This window comes from Emys orbicularis, chromosome 2 (genome assembly GCF_028017835.1).
Source record: "Emys orbicularis isolate rEmyOrb1 chromosome 2, rEmyOrb1.hap1, whole genome shotgun sequence".
NCBI classification, from domain to species: domain Eukaryota; kingdom Metazoa; phylum Chordata; order Testudines; family Emydidae; genus Emys; species Emys orbicularis.
The window spans coordinates 32355132-32379477 of record NC_088684.1 but is presented as its reverse complement, the minus strand read 5'-3'; the positions used below and the strand labels follow the sequence as shown (position 1 = coordinate 32379477).

General features: G+C 40.7%; 1 protein-coding gene across 1 annotated transcript in view; it reads right to left on the bottom strand.

Annotated features, from left to right (window-relative positions):
* NUDCD1 (NudC domain containing 1) overlaps positions 1 to 24346 on the bottom strand; it is a 119191-nt gene that overhangs the window by 1541 nt on the left and 93304 nt on the right. The window contains exons 8-9 of the mRNA XM_065398764.1: positions 23671 to 23796; positions 3771 to 3930 (exon numbers count right to left, since the gene is read on the bottom strand). Coding sequence (XP_065254836.1) covers positions 3771 to 3930; positions 23671 to 23796 — 286 coding nt within the window. The remainder of the gene's footprint in view (positions 1 to 3770; positions 3931 to 23670; positions 23797 to 24346) is intronic.

The following is a 24346-nucleotide window of genomic DNA, read 5'->3' as shown; positions in this document are numbered from 1 at the left end:
GAGGGAGTCTAGAGCCACTCACTACCATATGATATGTTGAAATACGTCTTGGCCTGTTTACATTGCGGCTTAAAAGTAAATGAACGTGTTTTAATTAACAATTTTTAAATGCCTTACTTCCCTAGTCTAGACATAGCCATGGCAGCAACATGGAGCTGGTAGCAGAATACAGACTGCTGAGCAGCCGGGAGAGAAGGAAGAGAGGCCTTCAAGTCAGCCAGGGATTTAGAAGGGGCAAGACCAAACACTCCCATCCTTCCAACCAGCTGCAGTAATGAGAGGGGAATAAAACCCCTGTAGAGTTACTTGTAAGTGGGGGAGAGGTGACTCTCAAAAACCAACTTTTCCTTCACAGATTCATAGAGCTCAAAGCCAGAAGGAACCATTAGATCATCTAGTTTGACCTACTGCATATCACAAGCCATTACATTTCACCCAATTACCCATGTATTGAGACCAATAAATTGTGTTTGTCTTAAACTTCCAGAAAGGCATCCAGAGATGGAGAATCCACCGCTTCCCTTGGTAGTTTGCTCCAATGTTTCACCCTCACTTAAAAATGTGTGCTTTATTAAGGATGCAGGACATGGAAAATCTTTACCTCATCTCTCACACACATACAATGGTGACTACTGCAAGGAAAGGGAGTGAAGACGTTGTTCTTTTGGCTCTACTTCGCACAAAGAGGAGGATTTGGCCCCAAATGATCACAATTCTCCAATCACTCTCTATGTACTGTGGGACTGATTTTAGACCAGCAATGAAAATAGGGAAAAGAAGAGAACAGGACTACAGGCATTGTGTTAGTGAATAAAATGAGCACTGTGGATTCTTTAAAACTACCTTTTATACCCCACAAGTTGCTCACTTACTACCACTGACTGGCTCTAGCGTGATATTTCTAATGTTTGGGTGTTGATAAACAAGGTGGTGACGCATGTCTTTTCTGGCAAATAAAAGGTAAACTAGATTAGCACAGAAGTGTAAACTTCAACATGGTACTGTAAATGATAGTACAGTAAGGAGGAAAATGTGGAGGAACAATGATGTTTTTACCCCCACAAGCACAGAAAACTTGAAGAGGAATTTTAAATTTTCCTCCATTTATTTCCAAAATTATAGAAATATTGGTGCACCTAAAGTCTTAAAACAGTATTAATGATTAATTGTAAGATGCTTAAAATTAATTACTACTAGTTTGGAAAAAGATTTGCCTTGTCTTTTTTTTTTTTAAAGCATTATAAAACCAGTTTGCATACAAAAATAATGACAAATATACAAAGACTGAGAAACGATAGCAGATTTTAAAGGTACTTGAAGCCTAATGTGACATTAGATCAAGGCAAGAGGCTGATAATAAGCTAGTTCCAGTACAAAATAAAACAACAAATACAAAAGAAAAAGAAAATCAGGTATGGGAGTTCAAATCCCGAAACACAGTCTGGTTTGATTAGGTAGGCCACTATCCAGAACAAGTGTGTTCTCAGACTTTGCTGAAGTTATAATGGAAGTGAAGGATTTCTTTGCTTCTCTCACTGATTTAATGTGGGCTTGTACCAATGACCAGTGTTTATTGGACTGAGATCTAGTCTCTTCTGCCCTCCTATTTCATCTGATGGAAGTCATTCATGAGTCATGATGACTAGGACAAATGATGTGAAGGCAAGAGGCAACCACAGGAGCAGTGTTCTGTGGCCTGTTGCATTCTACTAGCTTATCAATACCCTAGTCAAGCAGTTATTCATTGTTTCCTAGCTGCAAGTCCTGGAAATCTATGGGATTCATAAACTTGCAAGCATGCAACAACAGTTATGTCTACCTCTAACTGGAGGCGCTGGGACAACAGTTTAGGAGATTTTACTGTGGCTCCGGCAGAAAATAAGATCCAGAGACCACGGGGAAGGACCTTATAGTTATCACAATGTATGTGAAATCTTGTGCTTGACTGATTTTGATGGAAATAAGATATACAGATCTCAGAGCTACAACCCTTAGATTCAGAAATAGAAACCAGATTCAAAAGGCTGAAATAAAAGAAGAGATATTTTATTAATAACTGGTTAATAAACTAAAGGACAATACTGGCATAAGAGCAAACGGATATAAACTGGTCATGAACACATTCAAGCTGGAAACAGAAGAAGGTTGCTAACCATCAGAGGAGTGAGGTTCTGGAATAGTCTTCTAATAGGAGTTGTGGGGGCAAACAACGTAATTAGTTTTAAGAGAGAACTAGACAAATTTATTAGTGCAACTGTGTGATGGGATTGTTTGTGATGGTACGGGGGTAGCCTACGTTCAGCAGCCCTGGGGCTCACTTCTGGTTTATGTCTTATGTTCCTAAAAGTGCATGTTTCAGCTGGCCATCTGCAGGGGTAAAGAGGGATGTTTCTCTCCCCCAGTGTATCCTGAGATTTTTTTTTTTTTTTTTTTAAAGTCTCTCTGTGATGCATCAGGATTGGCTAAGGATGGAGATGGGACCTAGGATGGGGAGGGCCAAAGCTCTAAGGTGGCACCAAGCAGATGCTTGGTTCGCTGGGATTCTTGCTCACATGATCAAGGCCTAACTGATAGCCATATGTGGGTTCGGAAAGCAATTCTCCCCCAGGGCAGATTGGCGGTCACCTTAGGGAGGGGTTTTGACTTCCTCTGGAGCCTGGAGTGCAGGTCACTTGCCAGGATTATCGGAGTATATCTCACTTAACCCCTGCTATGTGGGGTCTTGTGCACTTGTGCACCTTGTTCCTTCCTATTTTCTGCCTGTGGCACATAATACGTCTAGTCTCCTGTGGGCTGTAATACTTTGGTCTAATTTCAGCTGCTGGGTGGTGTTGATGGCCCATGAAACACAGGTCAGGCTAGATGACCTGGTGGTACCTTTTGGCCTTGAACTCTATGACCATGATGTCTACAGACCAGCAGCTAGATAAAAATAGCCAAGGTGTAAAAGATGAACAATATCAGTCTCCTTGCTGCCAAGGTTAATTATTTAAAAGAAAATTACACAATCGTTACTAAGACGAGACTTCATTTTAAATGTGAAAAGCTGAAAAATAATACAAAACGTGAATGTGAGGCTACTTGGCCTGTCACCTTGAACTTAAAGAGTCACCAGACTCTGAAGACCACTTATTAAAAATGTACCTTGCCATGAACACATTACACCTGTACTCTATGCCCTGCACTAGATGCCTGCTGGTTTCTGGTAGACTTTAAGATGCTGGTTGTGAGCTAAAAAGCTTGAAATTGCCTGGGGCCTACTTACCCAAGAGACTACCTCTTTTCCTGGGCCATATGACCACAGCTGAGGTCGGCAATGGTACTCAAGCTGAAACCCCTCATTATAAAAGGGAGCTTTCTCTGACCGTTGAGCTCCCCTCCATGATCTGAAATAGCCCAAGTCTGTTGACATTTAAGGCACATCTCTTCTCCCTGATATTGTGTCAAGTATTCTTAAACCTCTTGTTCACATATTTATAAACATTTAGTTATGAAGAATGATGCATTGACCTCAACGTTCTTGTGATTAGATAACCTTTTTAACTTCTAAGCTGATCTTCTGTCAAGGCACAAACATTACCTATACCTTCTGTTCTAGTATTTCTAAAATTAATCCAACCTTCTCTTATCAACAGAATTAATGCACTAATCAATCAAAATTTAATTAGAGTAACTCATGAACAAAACATAGATCTAATGGAAATGAGATGGCAAAACCTTGAGTAACATTTGTTAGAAAGAGACAGGCCACTGAGCAGTTCATTCCATACCTAAAGCATTGAAAGTTGCAATGTGCTCCCACATATTGTCCGGTTGGTCAGAGCGTGGCTGCCAGAGAAGAGCATCAATATCATGCCGCAAACAGAAGCAAGGCATTTCTTTGGGATCCACCACTGCTGAGAAGAGATACTGGTTGCTTCCAAGATTTACCTAAAAAAGAAATTAAATAAATCTTGAAGATGAATTCAAAAATTGCAAAGTACTCACAAAAGTACTCACAATATAAAGAGCAGCAGATTTTCTGTCATATATACAGTTAAGAGACTTGGTATATTTTTAGGACCAGGGAATGTTTTCTTGCAATATTGTATTACTGAAACTTTTTTTTGCAATGTTGTAGTAGCCATGTTGGGCCCAGAATATGGGAGACACAAGGTGGGTCAAGTAATATAATTTAATAGACCAACTTCTGTTGGTGGAAGAGAAGCTTACAAGCTTTGCAGAGCTCTACAGCTTGATGGTCTCTAGAATATGGGTTCTCCAGCTGGGTGTTGAGGCACCCAGGATGGGGTCACAAAAAGGTTTCAAGCCATTTAATTGTATTGACTCAGTTTGATCATAATTATTAGGTTTCGGACCACAGCCCTAATTATCAGGACAAATTCTATTCACTTTCCACATGTGAGAGATTCCCACTGACTGCTGTAACAAGGCTTATATGAGAAAAGCTAGTAGGATTCACCCCAGTATCCTATCTAAACACAACAACACACAATTAAATGTTACATATCACTTTAATTTACTATGAAACAGTCTTCTTGGATAATTAACAATAATACGCTTATGTAGCACTGTAGCTACCAAATCCTCAAGAAGGAGGTTAGTATTATATGAAAAAGGGAAATTAATTAAGTGACATGGCCAAAGCCACTGAAGGATTAGCAGTCAGGAGCTCCCTGTTCCCAGTTTGATGCTCAGATCACACCTATATTTTCTAGAGGAATAAATGTACTTGAGATCTCCTTTACACCTGAAAATGTTCACACATTCCAAGAGTATAGCAGTTGCTGCTAAATTAAGATACTCTGAATTATTGTAATTTGAAGCAGGTGATGGGGATGTGAGATTGCTACACCTGGTTTCAGATCATGCTACAAGTTTATTAGTATTATTACTCCTCTAAGTAGGTTCTGTATGATATTGAATCTTGTAGATCAGTACTTTGGTAAGGGCAGTCCCCCCAGTACTTGGACTTTTATATTGATTGTTAATTATTTGTATTGTGGTAGTACCTAGAGGCCACAGCCCCATTATGCTGGGCACTGTACAAAAATATAATAGAGATGGTCCATTCCCCCCAAAAACCTTACATTCTAAGGATAATATGAAAGACAGCACATAGATACAGCAGATGGAGAACTGAGACACAGAGTTTAAATTATCTGCCCAAGGTTATGCAGGGAGTCTGCAGTAGAGCTGGGAACTGAACCCAAATCTTGTAAGTCAAGCCTCAGCTATAATAGTGTGAGATAATCCTTTTGCAAAGTCAAGCCTCAGCTACAAAGCATCTAGAGTTACTGATGCAGGAAGTGAAACCGGATATTATAGGGATAAATGAAACATGGTGGAATAGTAGTCATGACTGGAGTACGTGCTGTTTAGGAAAGACAGAAATAAAGGCAAAGGTGGTGGAGTAGCATTGTATATCAATGATGAGGTAGACTGTAAAGAAATAAGGAGGGATGGAATGGATAAGACCAAGTCTGTCGGGGCAAAAATCACATTGGGGAAGAAAGCTACTAGAGCCTCACCTGAGATAGTGCTTGGGGTGTGCTATAGACCACCAGGATCTGATCTGGATATGGATAGAAACCTCTTTAATGTTTTTAATGAAGTAAATACTAATGGGAATTGTGTGATCATGGGAGACTAACTTCCCAGATATAGACTGGAGCACAAGTGCTAGTAATAATCATAGGGCTCAGATTTTCCTAGATGCGATAGCTGATGGATTCCTTCACCAAGTAGTTGCTGAACCAACAAGAGGGGATGCCATTTTAGATTTGGTTTTGGTGAGTAGTAAGGACATCATAGAAGAAATGGTTATAGGGGACAACTTTGGTTTGAGCGATCATGATCTAATTCAATTTAAACTAAATGGAATGATAAACAAAAATAGATCGGTGACTAGGGTTTTTGATTTCAAAAGGGCAAACTTTAAAAAATTAAGGAAATTAGTTAAGGAAGTGGATTGGACTGAAGAACTTGTGGATCTAAAGGTGGAGGAGGCCTGGAATTACTTCAAGTCAAAGTTGCAGAAACTATCAGAAGCCTGCATCCCAATAAAGGGAAAAAAATTCAAAGGCAGGAGTTGACCAAGCTGGATAAGCAAGCATCTAAGAAAGGTGATTAAGAAAAAGCAGAAAGCCTACAAGGAGTGGAAGATGTGAGTGATCAGCAAGGAAGGCTACCTTATTGAGATCAGAACATGTAGGGATAAAGTGAGAAGGGCCAAAAGCCATGTAGAGTTGGACCTTGCAAAGGGAATTAAAACCAATAGTAAAAGGTTCTATAGCCATATAAATAAGAGGAAAACAAAGGAAGAAGAAGTGGGACCGCTAAACATTGAGGATGGAGTGGAGGTTGGATAATCTAGGCATGGCCCAATATCTAAACAAATACTTTGCCTCAGTCTTTAATGAGGCTAATGAGGAGCTTAGGGATAATGGTAGGATGACAATGGGAATGAGGACATGGATATTACCACATCCGAGGTAGAAGCCAAACTCGAACAGCTTAATGGGACTAAATCGGGGGGCCCAGATAATCTTCATCCAAGAATATTAAAGGAACTGGCACATGAAATTGCAATCCCATTAGCAAAAAGTTTTAATGAATCTGTAAACTCAGGGGTTGTATGGGAAAATTGCGAACACAGTTCCTATTTTTAAGAAAGGGAAAAAAAGTGATCTGGGCAACGACAGGCCTGTTAGTTTGACATCTGTAGTATGCAAGGTCTTGGGAAAAAAATTTGAAGGAGAAAGTAGTTAAGAACATTGAGGTCGATGGTAATTGGGACAAAATACAACATGGTTTTACAAAAGGTAGATTGTGCCAAAGCAACCTGATCTCCTTCTTTGAGAAAGTAACAGATTTTCTAGATAAAGGAAACACAGTGGATCTAATTTACCTCGATTTCAGTAAGGCATTTGATACGGGTTCCACATGGGGAATTATTAGCTAAATTGGAAAAGATGGGGATCAATATGAAAATTGAAAGATGGATAAGGAACTGGTTAAAGGGGAGACTACAATGGGTCGTACTGAAAAGGTGAACTGTCAGGCTGGAGGGAGGTTACTAATGGTGGTCCTCAGAGATCGGTTTTGGGACCAATCTTATTTCATCTTTTTATTACTGACCTTGGCACAAAAAGTGGGAATGTGCTAATAAAGTTTGTGGATGACACAAAGCTAGGAGGTATTGCCAATACAGAGAAGGACTGGGATATCATACAGGAAGATCTGGATGACCTTGTAAACTGGAGTAATAGGATGAAATTTAGTAGTGAAAAGTGCAAGGTCATGCATTTAGGGATTAATAACAAGAATTACTGTTATAAGCTGGGGACGCATCAGTTGGAAGTAACAGGAAGGAGAAGGACCTCGGAGTATTGGTTGATCACAGGATGACTATGAGCCGCCAATGTGATATGGCCGTGAAAAAAGCTAATGCGATTTTGGGATGCATCAGGCGAGATATTTCCAGTAGAGATAAGGAGGTGTTAGTACCGTTATACAAGGCACTGGTGAGACCTCATCTGGAATACGGTGTGCAGTTCTGGTCTCCCATGTTTAAAAAGGAATGGAAAACCTGTCTTATGAAAGGAGACTCAAAGAGCTCGGCTTGTTTAAAAAAAAAAAAAAGAAGGCTGAGGGGAGATACGATTGCTCTTTATAAATATATCAGAGGGATAAATACCAGCGAGGGAGAGGAATTATTTAAGCTCAGTACCAACGTGGACACAAGAACAAATGGATATAAACTGGCCATCAGGAAGTTTAGACTTGAAATTAGACGAAGGTTTCTAACCACCAGAGGAGTGAAGTTCTGGAACAGCCTTCCAAGGGGAGCAGTGGGGGCAAAAGACATATCTGGCTTCAAGACTAAGCTTGATAAGTTTATGGAGGGGATGGTATAATGGGATAGCCTAATTTTGGCAATTAATTGGTCTTTGACTATTAGCGGTAAATATGCCCAATGGCCTGTGATGGGATGTTAGATGGGGTGGGATCTGAGTTACTACAGAGAATTCTTTCCTGGGTGTCTGGATGGTGAGTCTTGCCAACATGCTCAGGGTTTAGCTGATCGCCATATTTGGGGTCAGGAAGGAATTTTCCTACAGGGCAGATTGGCAGAGGCCCTGGGGGTTTTTCACCTTCCTCTGCAGCGTGGGGCACGGGTCACTTGCTTGAAGATTCTCTGCACCTTGAAATCTTTAAACCATGATTTGAGGACTTCAATGGCTCAGACACAGGTTTGATACAGGAGTGGGTGGGTGAGATTCTGTGGCCTGCGTTGTACAGGAGGTCAGACTAGATGATCATAATGGTCCCTTCTGACCTTAAAGTCTATGATTCCTTGGACAGCAGCTCCTCCTCCTCTACAGCAGCTTCCATAAGCATCCAGGCTCTTCAGATGTATTAGCAGTTGTAAAAGATGTGAAGTAACCCCAGCAGTCAATAGGGGCTTACTGCAACAAGGAGAACAGCAAGGACAGATTTCCTAGCCATCAACAGGCAAAGAGCTGCCAGTATGGCTGGAGTCAAGAGCATCAATCAGGAACTTTATGGAGAGTGGGCAGTGAGATGTAAACAATTATATTTTTACTAAGGGCTGAAAATGTGCTCAACATGGGCAAGATGGAAAGTCCAAATAGTCTATGCGCCAAAAAAGTTTACAATCTAGCAGATGGAAGGGTGCCAAGTACTAAAGCAGAAACAAGCAGACCAGTCGGAGTGGACACTGAGGAGCACAGCAGAGTGTCACAGAGAGATGCGTGTAGGAAGTGGGGACTGAAATGAAGGGAAGAAAATGGCAGAGAGAGGTTTTTGGGAAAAGAAATTAATTAGATTTTTCAGGTTTTACTAACTGTAAACTTCAATTCACGTAATCAGAGATGTGGTTTGATTTTAACATGACCTATACATGTACAGATTAACCTAGCACTATAACTGTATCTTTGCAATTTCTAGGGCCCCTATCCCCATGGTATCTTAGAGCTACAATTGCCAGAGATATTGTGGGATCACAAATGGGATCAAGATCCATGAAATGCTTTCTCAGGAAGTGGCCCACACTCTGAAAGTGTTTTTTAACCACTGCTTTTTAGTACAAATACAGTCGGTCTCCACAGCCCTAAAATCAGAGGATTTCTGTGATAATACAGATGCACTCCACACCTACCTGGCTTTCTATGACAACTCTGGCTGGCTCACTAGAAAAGCAACTTTCGCTCTCCTGGCATTGACACCGCCTCATCAATTATTGGGAGTGGACTACATCCACCCTGATTGAATTGGCCCTGTCTTTTTTCAAGAAGTAATTGTAGTATTTTGAAAGACGTGATCAGTTATGTTTAAGATGGTTTAGACATATTATTGTATTTCAGTATTGCAAATGGCACAATATAAGCAGCATATATTTTGCATGGAATTGACATTTCTATGAACAGATCATTTGGATGCATGGTGTATACTGCAACCAGCTACTTTGCAAAAGGATTATCTCACACTATTATCCAAAAGAAGCAGAAACAACCAAACAGAGAGAAGAACTATGCAAGTTTGAAGCCACCATGGTTTTGCAGCAGCAGGAACCAGACGAATCTAGGACAGAGGCCCCTGCCTCTTCCCTCACACAACCCTGTTTGACTGGCTTTCCTCCCAAAAATCTATGCAAGACATCTCACGTGACATACAGTCATGCAGGCCACACCTAGCATAGTCCTGTAGTCCAGATTGAATATTGTGTGTTCAGGTTTCAAAGTAGCAGCCGTGTTAGTCTGTATCTGCAAAAAGAACAGGAGTACTTGTGGCACCTTAGAGACTAACATAAGCTTATGCTGAAATAAATTTGTTAGTCTCTAAGGTGCCACAAGTACTCCTGTTCTTATTGTGTGTTCAGTTAGGAACAAGTGGCCTGCATTTGTGGCTCATGGATATCAGAAGCCATATGGTCCCCCTGCTGGATATGAGTGTGTGTGTGTGTGTGACGGGGAAGGTTGGGAGGAGCCACCAAGTGGGAGCAGGTACAGAAAGTGAAGAGGGGTGGGGTTGAGTGCTGCCACGGTTTACCCATTCTGCAAATCAGCCAGCACCCCCCAACACAATCCCCAGCCAAGTCCCAGCTTCCACTCAGCCCTCAGCCACTCTACCCAGCTACCTTCCAGGTCCATGAACTCTACCCCCAACCATGCTCATCTCTCCCCAGCTCCCCCCTGAATACCCCCACAAACCCAGCTGTCTCAAACTTCCACCTTCCTTATCCCCAGACCTCTGCCCACCCTGCTCTCCCAATTGCTGAACCTGTTCGCATCTTTCCCAGTGGACAATCCTAGTCATCCCAAATTTCCACTTCCACACTACCAGAAACCCAGCTGCCCTGGATTTCCCACTCCAGAGAGCCCCTATCCAGTACCCATATATGTCCCAGACACCCTTCAGCATCTATTCACTTGCCAAGTTTTCTGCAGCTTCTTGTCCTATTCCCACCACTGCTTGGGGCAGGATGTGTTGACCTTAAGCTGAAGTGTATGGTTAGATACAAATTACTTGGCTAACACACATGTGTTATCGTGCAACATTTGACTTTGTTTCTCCAGGGGAGGGGAAGTGAAGCAGTGGGGGAAGAGACATGAATCTTAGTTGGACATTGTGTCTTTGCATACGTACGAAGAGCAAGGTAGGGCAACTCAGAAAGACCAGAAACTGCCAGTACAGGAAGTTACCAGTAGTACCAGTAGTTTACCAGACATGCCCAGTAGCTCTTCTGAGGCGGTATGGCAAATTTTCATTGTGGGAAACCTACCTGTCATACCTTAATCACCCTCTGAAAGCTGAGCCAGACAGCAAAGGGGAAAAGGTTAAAAATAGCTCTTTAGACTTGAGCTGCTGATTGATTCAGGACCAACCATTATGTTTGCTGTGAGGGATGGGTCCCAATAACTGTACCTATTCAGGGTGTACCTGAGAAGACCAGACAGCTGCTAACCCAAGGTCTGGAATGCTGCTAGCTGTGGAAATCCACAGACTGCTTGTTTGCTGACAGGGTTCTGAAGTGTTTGAAAGGACTGAGATGCTTTCATTTCTCAAGCTCTGATGAGTCCGGGTCACACACTACATACTATGGTCCCAGAGTGAACACTGAGAAATCATCTCAGAGAAAATCAGAGGGGAAGTGTGTTTTGAGTTGTGTGCTAAAGTATAGAAACTGTCATGTTGAAACCTTATATTTGAATATATGTAACAGAAACAAAGGTGGAGCAGTCTGAATTAGGAACACCAGTAGATTTATTGTCCAATAGCTTTTCCTCAAAGTTATTCATAGTATTAAAAGTATTATTATTAAAATGTGTTCTGTGTACATTAAATGTGTTACTACAAAAGTCTATAGTATTATTTGAAATTGACTGGGAGGTATTAACACTTATTTATCAAAGATTTACTTACAATAGCCCTGAGGATTAACTGTGCATAATAGTTTTCAAAAAGTCCTGAAAAGTCAGAACTGTGCTTCAGCAAGAAGTTAAGTTGAGATACAGGAAGAAAGGGAATGTAACAGTTATGTAGAATATTGCCCGATCATCCCCCGATCCTATAACATTTACAAATACACAAATTATTCAGTGAGCTAATTTACATATGTTGGAATTATTATTTATGCAGGGTTTTACCACAACACTAATTTAACCATAAATTTCATTATTAAATCCAAAGGCTGAATGGTATTTGTACAATTTCCCTAAACATGTCTAACAAACCTAATAAATAAGCGATTTTCTACATCCAGATAGAAACAAAACATTTATAAGCATTTGATCAAGATACTTACAAATGGGCTAAACCCAGAGGTGTTTAGACCCATATTGGTTGGCTCCAAGTTGACCAGGCAGGTATTAGCAATGAACCCTATAAGAGATTACTTTTTTATATAACCTTTAACACACAAGTGATGTCATTGCCAATTACTGACATCAGCTAAAAACAATTTGAGACCCTTCATCCTTATTTCCAGTCTTAATCCAGATAAAATTTTCAACCTCCTCTCTCCAAGGCCTTTCCTCTTTATCTCTTCCCCTCCTTCTTGTTGACCAACAGTTTTTTTCATTGCAACTGGGTTCACATAGGCCCTAATTTTTGAGACAGCACTGGTATGTGAGGTGGGAAGGTCCATATAGACTCAATCGAAGACAATTTTTTTGTCTTACTTAAAACCATCTGCAGTCATCCCTATCGGTCAGAGGCCTTCATTTTAGAAACTTTCCTTTATTTCATGCGTTATTCTTGTGAACCAGACAGCCTCCCTATTTTATTCCTTCTGGCCTTGCAACTCGTTACGTTCAAGGGCTTTCTTTTATTTGCTAGTTAGGGCCTTTCTTTTAAACACATTCTTTTAACCACAGTTTAACTTTAATTCTATAATTTTATATTTATTATACAACGTATTTGCAAATAATTTGCACAAAATTTGGCAGCTGTGACCTCCCCTTCATGGTGGGGGAAGAGAGGAAGTGACAGGAACCACACAGTGATTCTAGATGTAAGGAGCCCCTGCTGGGAAACCTTTTCGTATCTTCATCAATCCAAATAATTTCCTTTTTCTTCCTTCACTCCACATTAATCAACTATTTTCAAAGTACCCAGGTCACATAGTGTGTCCAAAGCCCATCAATGCCAGTCCTGTTCTGACGCAGCTACTCCCTCCACAGCAAATAGCCCTGCCTTTCATAGCAAAACCAATCCCTGTTGACTTGGGAATGAGACAAACTGAAGTTTCCGGTCCTGATCTGTGATAACATACTGGGTTGCCACTGGCCTAGCCCTGGCTATTGCTGTTCATAAAACTAAAGGAGCATGGAAGAGTCAGTAACTTTTACCTCCTAACTTTTAAAGCAAGCAATCAGTGTAATTCCTTATAGGGAAGTTGAACAATTCCATTTGAGTTAGATATGACAAGTGTTATTTTTAAACACACAAATTATAGGACTAAATTAGAGTACATTCAGTGGAGGCTAATGGCTAGCACTCTAAATGATGACACCTTGCATGGATGTTTTAGAAGAAAAATCTCAGAAAAAAATGAAGTTACAATAAAAATCCTCTTACTGAACAGATTTAATTCATGGTATGTACACTTAGATATTATTCAAGGTGGGGAATGTCCTTAAATATTTTGTTTTCTTAATTTTACCCAACAGCAACAAGTTGAATAACATTCTGAGGCTATGTCTGCACTAGGAGTACAGAAATACTGGGATAGTATATCAGCAAAGTGCTCCTAGTATGGAAGCAGCTTTAATAGCAAACCTGTGCTTTGCAGAGTTGTAATAAAATCACTCCCCCCCCCCCCAAAGTAAAACAAGCTATACCAGTAAAATCTCAATTTTGCTGGTATAACTGTGTCTACAGTAGAGGCTTCTGAAGGTAAAACTATGTCAATTAGGAATCAGAGCTCATCACGGTCCTGACCAGCCAGGGCTGGCTCTAGCTTTTTTGCTGCCCCAAGCAGCAAAAAAAAGCGCCGCCCCCGAGCCCCCCCCAACCGAGCGCCGCGCCGCCCCCGCGCCGAGCGCCGCCGGAACCCCCCCCCCCGCGCCGCCCCCCCCCCAACCGAGCGCCGCGCCGCTGGAGCCCGTCCCCGCCCACTGCCGAGCGCAGCCGGAACCCCCATTCCAGCACCGCGCCCGCGCCGCCCCCCCCCGTCGAGCGCCGCGCGCCGGAGCCCGCTCCCGCCGACTGCCGCGCGCCGGAGCCCGCCCCCCCGTGCCGAGGCCGCCGGAACCCCCTCCCCGCGCGAGCCCCGCGCTGCCCCCCCGCCGAGCGCCGCGCTGCTGGAGCCCGCCCGCCCCCGCCGAGCGCTGCCCCCCCCCGCCGAGCAGCGCCGGAGCGCCCCCCCGTGGAATGCTGAGCTGCGCTCCTCCCGCCGCCCCTTACCAGGTGCCGCCCCAAGCACGTGCTTGGGTGCCTGGTGCCTGGAGCCGGCCCTGTGACCAGCATAGCTGTACTGACAGAAATCAGTGGTGCAGACATAACTTGAGCTAATGTTTCACAAAAGTTCTACCTCTCTTATGAGCACAAAGATATACAAAGCTTAATATTTTATACCATCATCTAGTTAAAGGTGAACAATAACTATTATTCACATCTCTGTAAAGGAATTCTGATATTCCCCTGAATCATTTCTACAAGGAGGATTTTCACAGACTTCAGAATCAGAGGCGTCAAGTGATTTCAGACATATAACTTGAGCAAAGTGTGCAGAAATGAATTAACACAACAAAGTACATGGTGGAAAGTTAGGGGAAACAGTGTATTTGTGTGTTAATTCTAACAAAGAAAAATTGTCTAGGCATGAAATTTCATGTATTTCTCCCCTGGCCCATAGCAGCCTTACCTCATTTTTCTTTATATCACTGAGATGCATTATAAAACATGAAGACATCTGTTTCTGGACTACCAGGCTGGAATACTCTAACAATAAGGAATTATAAACTCAACTATTAAAAGGAAAATATTTTTAAAAGTGTTTGGTGTTTTAAAATTTAAAAAAAGATGGTTCAAGTGATTTGTAAGCTTTGAGATATATAAAGCAATTAAATTTGAGTAGGATGGATTAGATGCAAAGACGAAACATTTAGGACATCTTTCAAAAAGGCTGAATACTATGACTAGAGATTACTGCTTTTATAATAGATAAAAATGAAAATGAATTAAAAATAGACATGTATTTATTTTCTTTCCCATCAAAAGGGTTTGGAAATGGTGCAGTTCATTAGCATTCCTGTTGATTAGACTTTCAAAGTGCAAGGCAGCACAGTTTTGTGGATGGGGCACAGGACTGGGAGTCAGGAGACCTGAGTTCTAATCCCTGCTCAATCACTAACCTGCCGTGTGACCTGTGGCAAGTCACTTCACCTCTGTGGCTCTGCTGTTTCCCCTCCCACCTTTTGTCTTGTATATGCTCTTCAGGGCAGTGACGGTCACCACATCTGTACAGTTTCTACACTATGGGGCTCCAGATGAGCCTCTGAGCACTATTACAATACGAACAGTCACATACACCGTGACAATTTGGTGGATAGCTCCAAAGGACAACTAATGAGATGTGGAAACTCTTACTCCGAGGCCAATTATTCAGACTTTGTTTTGGTTAATGGAAGGAGATGGGGAAAAAGAGGAAGAAAACAACAGGAGGAGATTAATTATGTAAGACACTACATAAGGAAAAAAATGTACTGTTAAAGGTAGTGATCAAGATTACACATTGAATTAAATGTGTCCTTTTCTAAAACTGTAGTGTGTGTGCGTGTGCGCGCTAAATTGCAGGGTCACTGATTTAAAAACACCCATAATTCAAGTCAGGTCAGTAATGACCATAAGTCCTCTCTATCTGTCAGCTACATGGTGCTATCACTAAATTGCCTCATGGACAGGTGCTGAAATCACAAAACCATCACCACAATAGGTACGAATACTTGTTAATGGTGTCAGTAAAGACCTTATCTATTGGATGATCAGGGAGGCAAAATTTCCCTCTGACTACTATAGTTGGTCCTTGCTCTCAAGGGCTAATGTTTATTAAGAGACACTTTAGGGAACCTTTCACTGCCTATGCGCTTGTTGAGTTCTGTGGATGAATAGGTTATCTTGTTTTTTTCAGATTTGAATCTGGTATTTTCTAAAGCATTAAAATTTGCTTAAGAGGAAAAGATTCAGTACTCGTACAAAAACTACAGCTGTTTGCATTCAGTTTAATTAAAGTTTGCCTAAACTGCACTATTTTCTAAAACGCTTAGAATGGCCTGGGGTTTGTGGCCATGAAATATGAGAGAGGAATTTATTTATTTATTTAAGATTTTGAGCTTGTTGTGACTGCTGTAATCAAACCACTTCAAGTGGAAATGAAAATCTCATCTTTGGAAATCTACAACTGCATAGTATGTAAAAGTAATGATATGTTCTACACCATTTGGTGAAAACACTATCGAGTATAAATCTCTTCAGATCTGGAAAAACAGACAAAGGCCATTCAAACTGGGATCAAATCAAGATTTACAACATAATTAAGAAATAAGTTTAATATCTACTCCAACTTCTCTGAGCAAGGAAAAAAAATCAGGAGTCCTGACTCCTAGTCTTCTGCTCTACTAGACTGCACTCTGTCCCAAAGAAATATCATCCTACTGGTGCTGAGAGCTTTAACCATATAGCTGCACAATCCTCTGGTGCATATGGGGGTGCACAGGCTCAGAGGGGCAGAAGAGGAAGAGAGAGAGGTTTTCTTCCAAGAACTAACCCCCCACCCCAAAAAAAATCTATGATTCACAACTATAAAACTTAAAAGGAACATTGATAAGATTAAAATCATACAGTTCAATAAATTCTTACTTCTCAAATCTTGTGTCCAGATTGGAAGTTAGTCAAATAAATATATAAATACATTTAAGAAACCCTGATTTTGAAACAAGAGGGATGTTATTTTTTAAAAATTAAATCCTTCTCAGTTGATGCCTCTATGCTGGCAGAATGGAAAGCTTTGTGACTCATGTGGGGCAGATGAGCATACATGGGTATAAAAAAAGCCAAAACTGAGTTCTGTTGTTTCCACTTTGCTCTCTTCTTAACACAGTAGCTGGAAACATTAAGAATAGTCGCTGATGAATCTGAACGGTAAAGGGTCTGAAATAAACCTGTTTGCTGGGATAAAACACTTTGTTGCTGTTAAACATCATTCTAGCTCAACAAACTAAGATCCAAACAAAACTAACTCATTTCCTTTCAAAGCATGCAACCTACCTAAAGAATGCCCCTTCCTACTATACAGAAGAGAGTAGGGTGTTCTCCTCCCAGTGTTTGGCCTTTCATATGTGTAGCTGCCTTTTAAACAGTCCCATTTTTCTTCTATATTTTATTAATTAGAACTGTCAAGATTTCCTAGCATGGGCAGCTACAACCTCTTCCTGGGGCAAAGGGGGCGACGTAGGCTAGAGAGAAAATTGGGGGGGGGGCAGGATGGGAGTCTGCACTATGCATCTTGTGGGCACACTTTCAAAAAAAACAAAAAACAAAAAAACAATATGCACTTAAAAGTGTATTTTTATCTATGTTATCCTCAAAAGGAGAATAAAAATATATATAGACAGATCAGTTTTAAACTTCATCTATGGCAGGTCACTGGTGCAACATTTATTCACAGAAAATCAATAGGAAAAAAAGCTAAGCCAATAACCAACCAACCAAACTAACAATAAATAAATGCAGAGTTCTGGAAAAAATTACTGTTAAATAATATTAATAGCTAACTACTTTAAATCGGATAAAAGTACTATATTATATTTTTAAATTAGCCGTTTGCACATGGCAAAGTTGGGGATGTGAACTGGGAAGGGAGGAAACAGGGGCATTTCAGATTTTGGTGTGTGTGTGTGTGTGTGTGGTGGTGGTGGTGGTGGTGGGGGGGATGGGACGAGGCAACTTTAACCATGATTCCAGGGGCTACTTAGGCACCTGAAAACTCTAGGTTTTTTTGCAGGCCCCAAAGCATTTAGAGATTCTAGGTCATAACCAACACCTTTAACTCCACCTAGAAGCCAATGGGCAGCCAGAACATGGAGCATCGGTAACATATGCCTCCACTGAGAAGCGCAGGTTAATGAATGGGCTGTCACATACTGCACCATGGCTAAAACTCACTTGAAATAGCTATCTTCAGATCACAATGTTACTTTCCATGAAGGCTGGTTCTTAATGAAGTTTTAATGATCTTCTTGACTAATTTTAAGATTAAAATTTTAACACTGACCAAAAGCTACTCATTAAAATATTATTATTGTCAGCACCTAATAAAGAGTAAGACAGATGGCCCAGCAGCCAAGTGAACATTTTGACCGTGTAGCTGATTTATTAAAAAAGGAGAAGGAGGATTAGGAGTTAGTTTTAGGTAATTCTAGAACAGGATGTGCCGAGTCTTCATTTATTCACTCTAATTTAAGGTTTCGACTGCCAGTAATACATTTTAACATTTTTAGAAGGTCTCTTTTTAGAAGTCTCAGAGTAGCAGCCGTGTCTATAATATATAACTAAACTATTGTTGCATGTAAAATAAATAAGGTTTTTAAAATGTTTAAGAAGCTTCATTTAAAATTAAATTAAAAGGCAGAGCCCACTGGACCGGTGGCCAGGACCCGGGCAGTGTGAGTGCCACTGAAAATCAGCTCGCGTGCCATAGGTTGCCTACCCCTGTTCTAGAATCTGAACATTATCATGAAAATTCACATTTCAGGTCAATTTAATAACACTGCTGTAACCATTTTTCGCATGGCTCTTGCAAAGCAAGCAGAAAAAAACCCAAATGTCTTTAAGTTCATTTAATCAAATTTTACAGCTAATTAAAATAAAGCCACCATGTCAGTTATTAAAAGAATTATGAGAGTTCTGACTATAGTTACATTAATTAATTAGAATCACGTTATCCCTTTTGATTTACATGATAGTATCCACCTATATGAGATAAAAGATCAGCTGTCCTTTCTTTAGTCTGAAAAAGAGAGACAGTCAAACAAAACGACGTGTCAATAACTGCTATTAGCTTCTTGATTCCAGGGATGCACTTTTTCTCTCAAATGAAAAGAAAGAATCTTGATAATGCCTGGACATCAATTATTGGAGGCTTGTAAGGAGAAAACACACACACACTCCTTTATTGCAGTCATTTTCTTTCGCATAAAGGTTTGCCTGCTTAATCAATGGTTAAGTTTTCCTGCCCTAAATATAATAATCCTCATAACTAGTCCTTACTTGGAAAACAGCTATATCTTAAAATCATGATACAAGAACTGTTATGGATAAAAGTTAACTTGTAAGTAGGGGAAGGGAGAGAGTGAATGAAAAAAATATATGTAATGCTCAGTGTTTCTGATATCAAAAGCCAACCCAAAGAAGTTCACATTGGACACTATCATGCATATATACTCTGTAGGCTAAAATAATTTGCATTGCTGCTCATTCCATAACATTTTAACTAATTTATTCTAGCTTTATCACCAACAAAAAGAATCAACTGAAAAGTAGATGTGTAACTTTAAGCTACAAAGAATATAAGTGAAGATACTCAGTTCATGAACAGAATTTGTTTTAGAATTTTTCTAGACAGTAAGAGGCTGCTTACTAACTGTTCTTGCCCTGAGGCTTTCTTTAGCCACAAATCTGAGAGTCAACTTCATTTAGATTAAAAGGGCAGGGACGTATGTGTGTGTGTGTGTGTGTCTCTCTCTCTCTCTCTCTCTCTAACGGCTGGCCAGACACACACACAGTATCCCCTATTACAAGACAATAAGTACATAATGTTTTCACCCCTCAGCTCATAGAGAGCCGAGATACTACCACCTGAAATAAAAACCCCTTTCATCAGGTGAAATGACTCTATGGCCTTCTTTACCAAAAGGGCTTTTGGATTACCTACAGCATCCCCTCCTGAGAAAAGGCTATCTGGACAACAAATTCAGAGGGCTTTTTGAAAATGAAACCTCATAGCCCCACCATGTAATGATCAGGTCCCAAGTGTCCAAAGTGAACAGGGACAATCAGAGGCTAGAGACTCTAAGAGATCCTAGTAGGCTATAGAAAGTGACTGGCTGGTGGGCTATGCACTCCAGAAGCCTTTAGAATCAGCTTGCTTGTTGAAAGTAGTCTTGCATTCCGCCACAGGAGATGGAGGTGGATAATCAGCTCTCAGAGTCAGCCTTCAGAGAAAGCCATAACTTTCCCCTTTTGGGGGAAGCCCAAGGGACAGGATATATACCCAAGAGAATACAGGATAAGCTTTGATTCCTTAGCAGAAAACAAAGAGGTTCCACCTGATCTTTAAAATCATCTCCGGCCTCATGCAGGTCCTCATGCTTTTTTTGGATTTTCTAGTGGAATCCAGAGGCCTGCAGCAAGGTGGATCTGAGGATGTCCATTTCACCCTGACAAGAATTCCTTTTACCAGGTTACCTGTCTCAATAGATATCTGAAGCTGATAATGAGCCAATTCTACAAGTATTTTTGGTCCACTTTATTGTCTTGATAAGTTTCCTAACATAAAAACTGTAAACCAAATGTCAGACCTTCTCTTCTGGCTAACTTAATAACCTACACAATTTTCCTTCAATTCCCAAAGACTATTTTTCAAAAATAATAGGATTAGAAACTTAAACATCATCACTATATGAGTGTCCTGTCCAAATTTCAGCAAACAAAATATAAGTCGCTGAAGTAATCAGTCGTTTAACCATGTTTTTGTAAAGGATCACAGATGCTCATCCACAATTGATCATGACACGTGAGAATGAAACAAAACACAGATAGATTTTAAAGCAGGAGGCCACAACTTCTTATATTTTTAACTTTAATGAGGGAGACACCAACTCTCCATTTGTCCAAAAAAATTCCAGGCATTTACTTGTGTCCAATGTGATGTTAAAGGGCTTCCATGTCAAATATCTAGCATTCAGAGTTGGCCCCCTTCAGCCTATTCCCCTAGGATTCAGCCAGCCTCTGAATTCTCTTGCATTCCTCACAAGACAAAATGACGGTACACTCAAAGATACCTCAGTCTGTGAAGAACTAAAGACTCTCCTCATTCCTCCAGACGAGCAAGGTCAACAAGCCAACTTTTGGGTCTCTTATGCAGATTCATAGAAACGTAGGGCTGGAGGGGAGCTTGAGTGGTCATCTATACCAGACCCCCGCGCTAAGGCAGGACCAAGTAAACCTACACTATCCCTGACAGTGTTTGTCCAACCTGTTCTTAAAAATCTCCAATGACAGGAATTACATAACCTCCCTTGCTAACCCATTCCAGGGTTTACCTACTCTGATAGTTAGAAAGTTTTCCTAACATCTAACCTAAATCTCCCTTGCTGCAGATTAGGACCATTACTACTTGTCCTACATTTAGTGCTCTGGGCAGGGGGAAAGAAAGGAGGGATTGTGAGTAGCCTGAGCCTATCCCTCCCCTTCTTCTCAGGATCAAAGGGTTGTCTGTCACCTGTAGATTTGATACAACTCCCTCCCCCACCCACCATACACACACACACACACACACACACACACAGGGATGAGGGGGATTTAATAAAGTATTTTAAAAACAAATCAATTTGCATTGAGCCTGTTCTTTCCTAGTAGCTAGCTGGAAATTATTTGATCTTTGAGTGTAAAGAGGAGTTCTCTCATCTCATAAGCATCTCTTTGCTTGTTATATGTACAGTCTCTGTAATGATCTTCCCCACAATGATTGCAGTTAATATATTAGCCTCTTGGGTTGGACACAAACAAGATGCATTATTACTCTCACATACAGTACTTTGGAGAAAGTGCTTTGTTGATTAGTCATGGAAGATTATTTTTCAGCAAACAGCAACCTAGTCTTATAAAACCATAAAAAGATTTGTGAAGTACTGGAACAATTTTCTACTAGTTCTGAAAATATTCAACTAGTATGAAAGATGTTTTCATGCACTGTTTGATCTTCAGGGACATAGCACTTAGCATCCACTCTTTTGATACACGAGACTTCTCCCTTTCAGAATCTATTTTCATATATGGTAGAGTTTATAAGTGAAATGAGTTTGGTAGTCTTAAATCTAATCCACGGGGCGTATTTTCTCACATTAGAGCACCATATAATGCAAGTCAGAAACACAGCTATGTTGTAAACCATGCATCACATCTGCTTGCTAATACTTCCAACAATAGCAAGTGCTACCGAAACATCACTTTAATAAGAATGAACAAATTAATTCAAAATCACTTTTTATAAAAGACTATTTGCAAATGACTAAACTTGCCTAATACTGGTGCAAAGACACCAGAAGACCAGCATAACTACTAGTCAAGCAAGTATCCAAGACAAAAGTGGAGCATAACACAGACTGCTAAACAGGCAGTATATGTTGCCTCTGAATACTGGACAGATTTCATTTTTGGTTTTGAATATTGACATTTGTTCTATCTACAGTTTGCAAAGATGGGATTCAGAGGAGCTTAGTTTATCTACTCAACTACCCCAAATAAGCAGATGCAACTGGGAGAGCCCATGGGAAGGGAAAAAATGACTGTTAGCAAAACTTTGTGAAGCAGGAAAAAACAGAAAATGTACACTTTCCTTTTACACAGAAGATATCATTTAGGCTGATGGAACTCACAAGACCTCATAACTATTCTCTCTGCACATGCTCAGTTCAGTAAGAAGCATCATCTGTGCAGATTCTGCAATTATATTAGGATGCACAATGAATCACAACTGTGCCCTATGATTCTCCAAGTTCCTTAAGTGCAGGGATTTTTTCCTCCATTTTTTCCCCAACAAATCTTTCCCCGAGCTAAGGATCAGGGTGGCCTCCAGTGTCCTAACTGGTACCAAAGCCTGGAGACTTAAGCAAGTCTCAACTTGCTACTTTCTCAGAGGTACTGAGGACATGGCACTGGTAGATCTTCTCCATATTGGTGACTCTGGGTTCATGAGAGAGAATGAGATCCTCTGAAGAAAGGAACTGGGAAGGAGGAGGTAGAGGGTTCTGATAGCCTTACATGAAGTTTGGGATGATTCCGATTGGCGAGATGGAGGCTGTTGAGGTATCGAGGTAATTGTGGTGTCATCTCCTTTTTCAGAGGTATGGTTAGATGCTGCTACCATCGCACTGATAGACCTGGGTCTCTTGCAGTGCTGCAAGGTGTCAGACGGTGCTGCCTCAGTAGTTACTCTGGTGATAGCTATGTCCAAATGAGGTTTTGCCTCTGTACCAAGGCTTCAGTACCGCACTCAGTCAGAGCTTCTACAATACCCTTAGAGGGACGAGAGGTCTCCTGAGAATGGGTCTTATGGGGCTACCTATTTCTTTTCTTCATTTCCTTGTTTGAAGAGATAGGTTTCCTCGTCCAGAACTGCAAATGAAGCAACAACAAGGACCGAGATGGCCTATGACCAATGTTCCGGGGGATAGGGACTTCTCCAGAGCTAGGGCTGAAAGATCCAAGAAGTGGAGGGAAAGGAGCCCCTCTCCCCTCTTCTACTAACACACCAGTGTTAAATAAAATAAATAGGTATCAAATGAATGCAGAAAAAACTACTAAAATAAATAATATGGTAAAGAATTCACAAAATGAAGGCAGGAAGCTGCATACAGCAGAACTCTTTCTTGAGCCACAGGCAGTTGAGAAAGAACAGTGCGGTGGCAGGCTCATGCCTCTCCATAACCTCTCATTCAGAGCATGAGGCATTGCTCTCCTACAGTCACTACATTGTAGTCTCTGGTTGCAATTGCATGCACACATCCTATAGTGGAGCACCGACAGGAACATATACTAGAAGAACTTAGATTTCCAAAATAGCATGGTTGTATAAGGATCATCAATTAAAACCTGTGCTGGGGAGAGATTTTCCATTTTTGCAGAAGTGTACTGCTACAGCATATATATTTGTGCAAATATGCAGCTAACTATTACTGAGGTTTTTCATTACAGAAAGTATTTACAAGATTTCAATGAAGCTACACCAATTTATACCAGCTGAGTGTCTGGTGTGGTTTTTAAGACGTCTCACCACAGAAAACAGAAATCAAGATTTTTCAGTATAGAAGTATGAAGGGGAGATACTTGGGTAAGCATAATTGGATTTCATATTTCACTTACCACATGAGTGATTTTCAAGGTGTTACCATCAAATCTGCATAAGCTTGTGCTGTCTTCAAGAAAAATATCACATTCCTCCAATTCCTGTGCATTACAAGGAGGGTTTTCTTTGTCAGGGTTTGGATTCTGAAACCAGAAAACAATTAAATGCACTGAAAATCTGGAATACCTGGTACACAATATTATACTAAACTATATATTCATAATGAAGCTTTATAGATGAACAGCAATGATTTATATAACAATTTACAGTTCTGCAGCTTCTTTCATACTCAATGATCCAAAAGCATTTCATGCATTTACTTATCTACCAGAAAAGCAGCCACTTCTGGAGTGGAAGGTAGTAGATAACTGGTATGCAACACAATGTGCAACAGGGTTGGAAGGGGAACTTTTTGTTGAGGAATACCTGGACAATTCCCTTCTCTTAGGGAAAGGGCCATGCAATCTTTAATGTCCATGTATATCAAATAAAACTTACATTTAAAAGGTCTCTTCCAAAAAACTCAAAGTAAACTTCATGGTAATCATTTTAGCTACTGTACCCGGTACCTTCTCTGGAATAAAGGGCTGGGAACCATGCTGGAATGAGAACTAGGGTTTCAGTTTGTCCAGGGCCAAATTTAAGTCAATGGATTTACATCAGGGATGAATATGGCTCCAATCTAGGTATTTC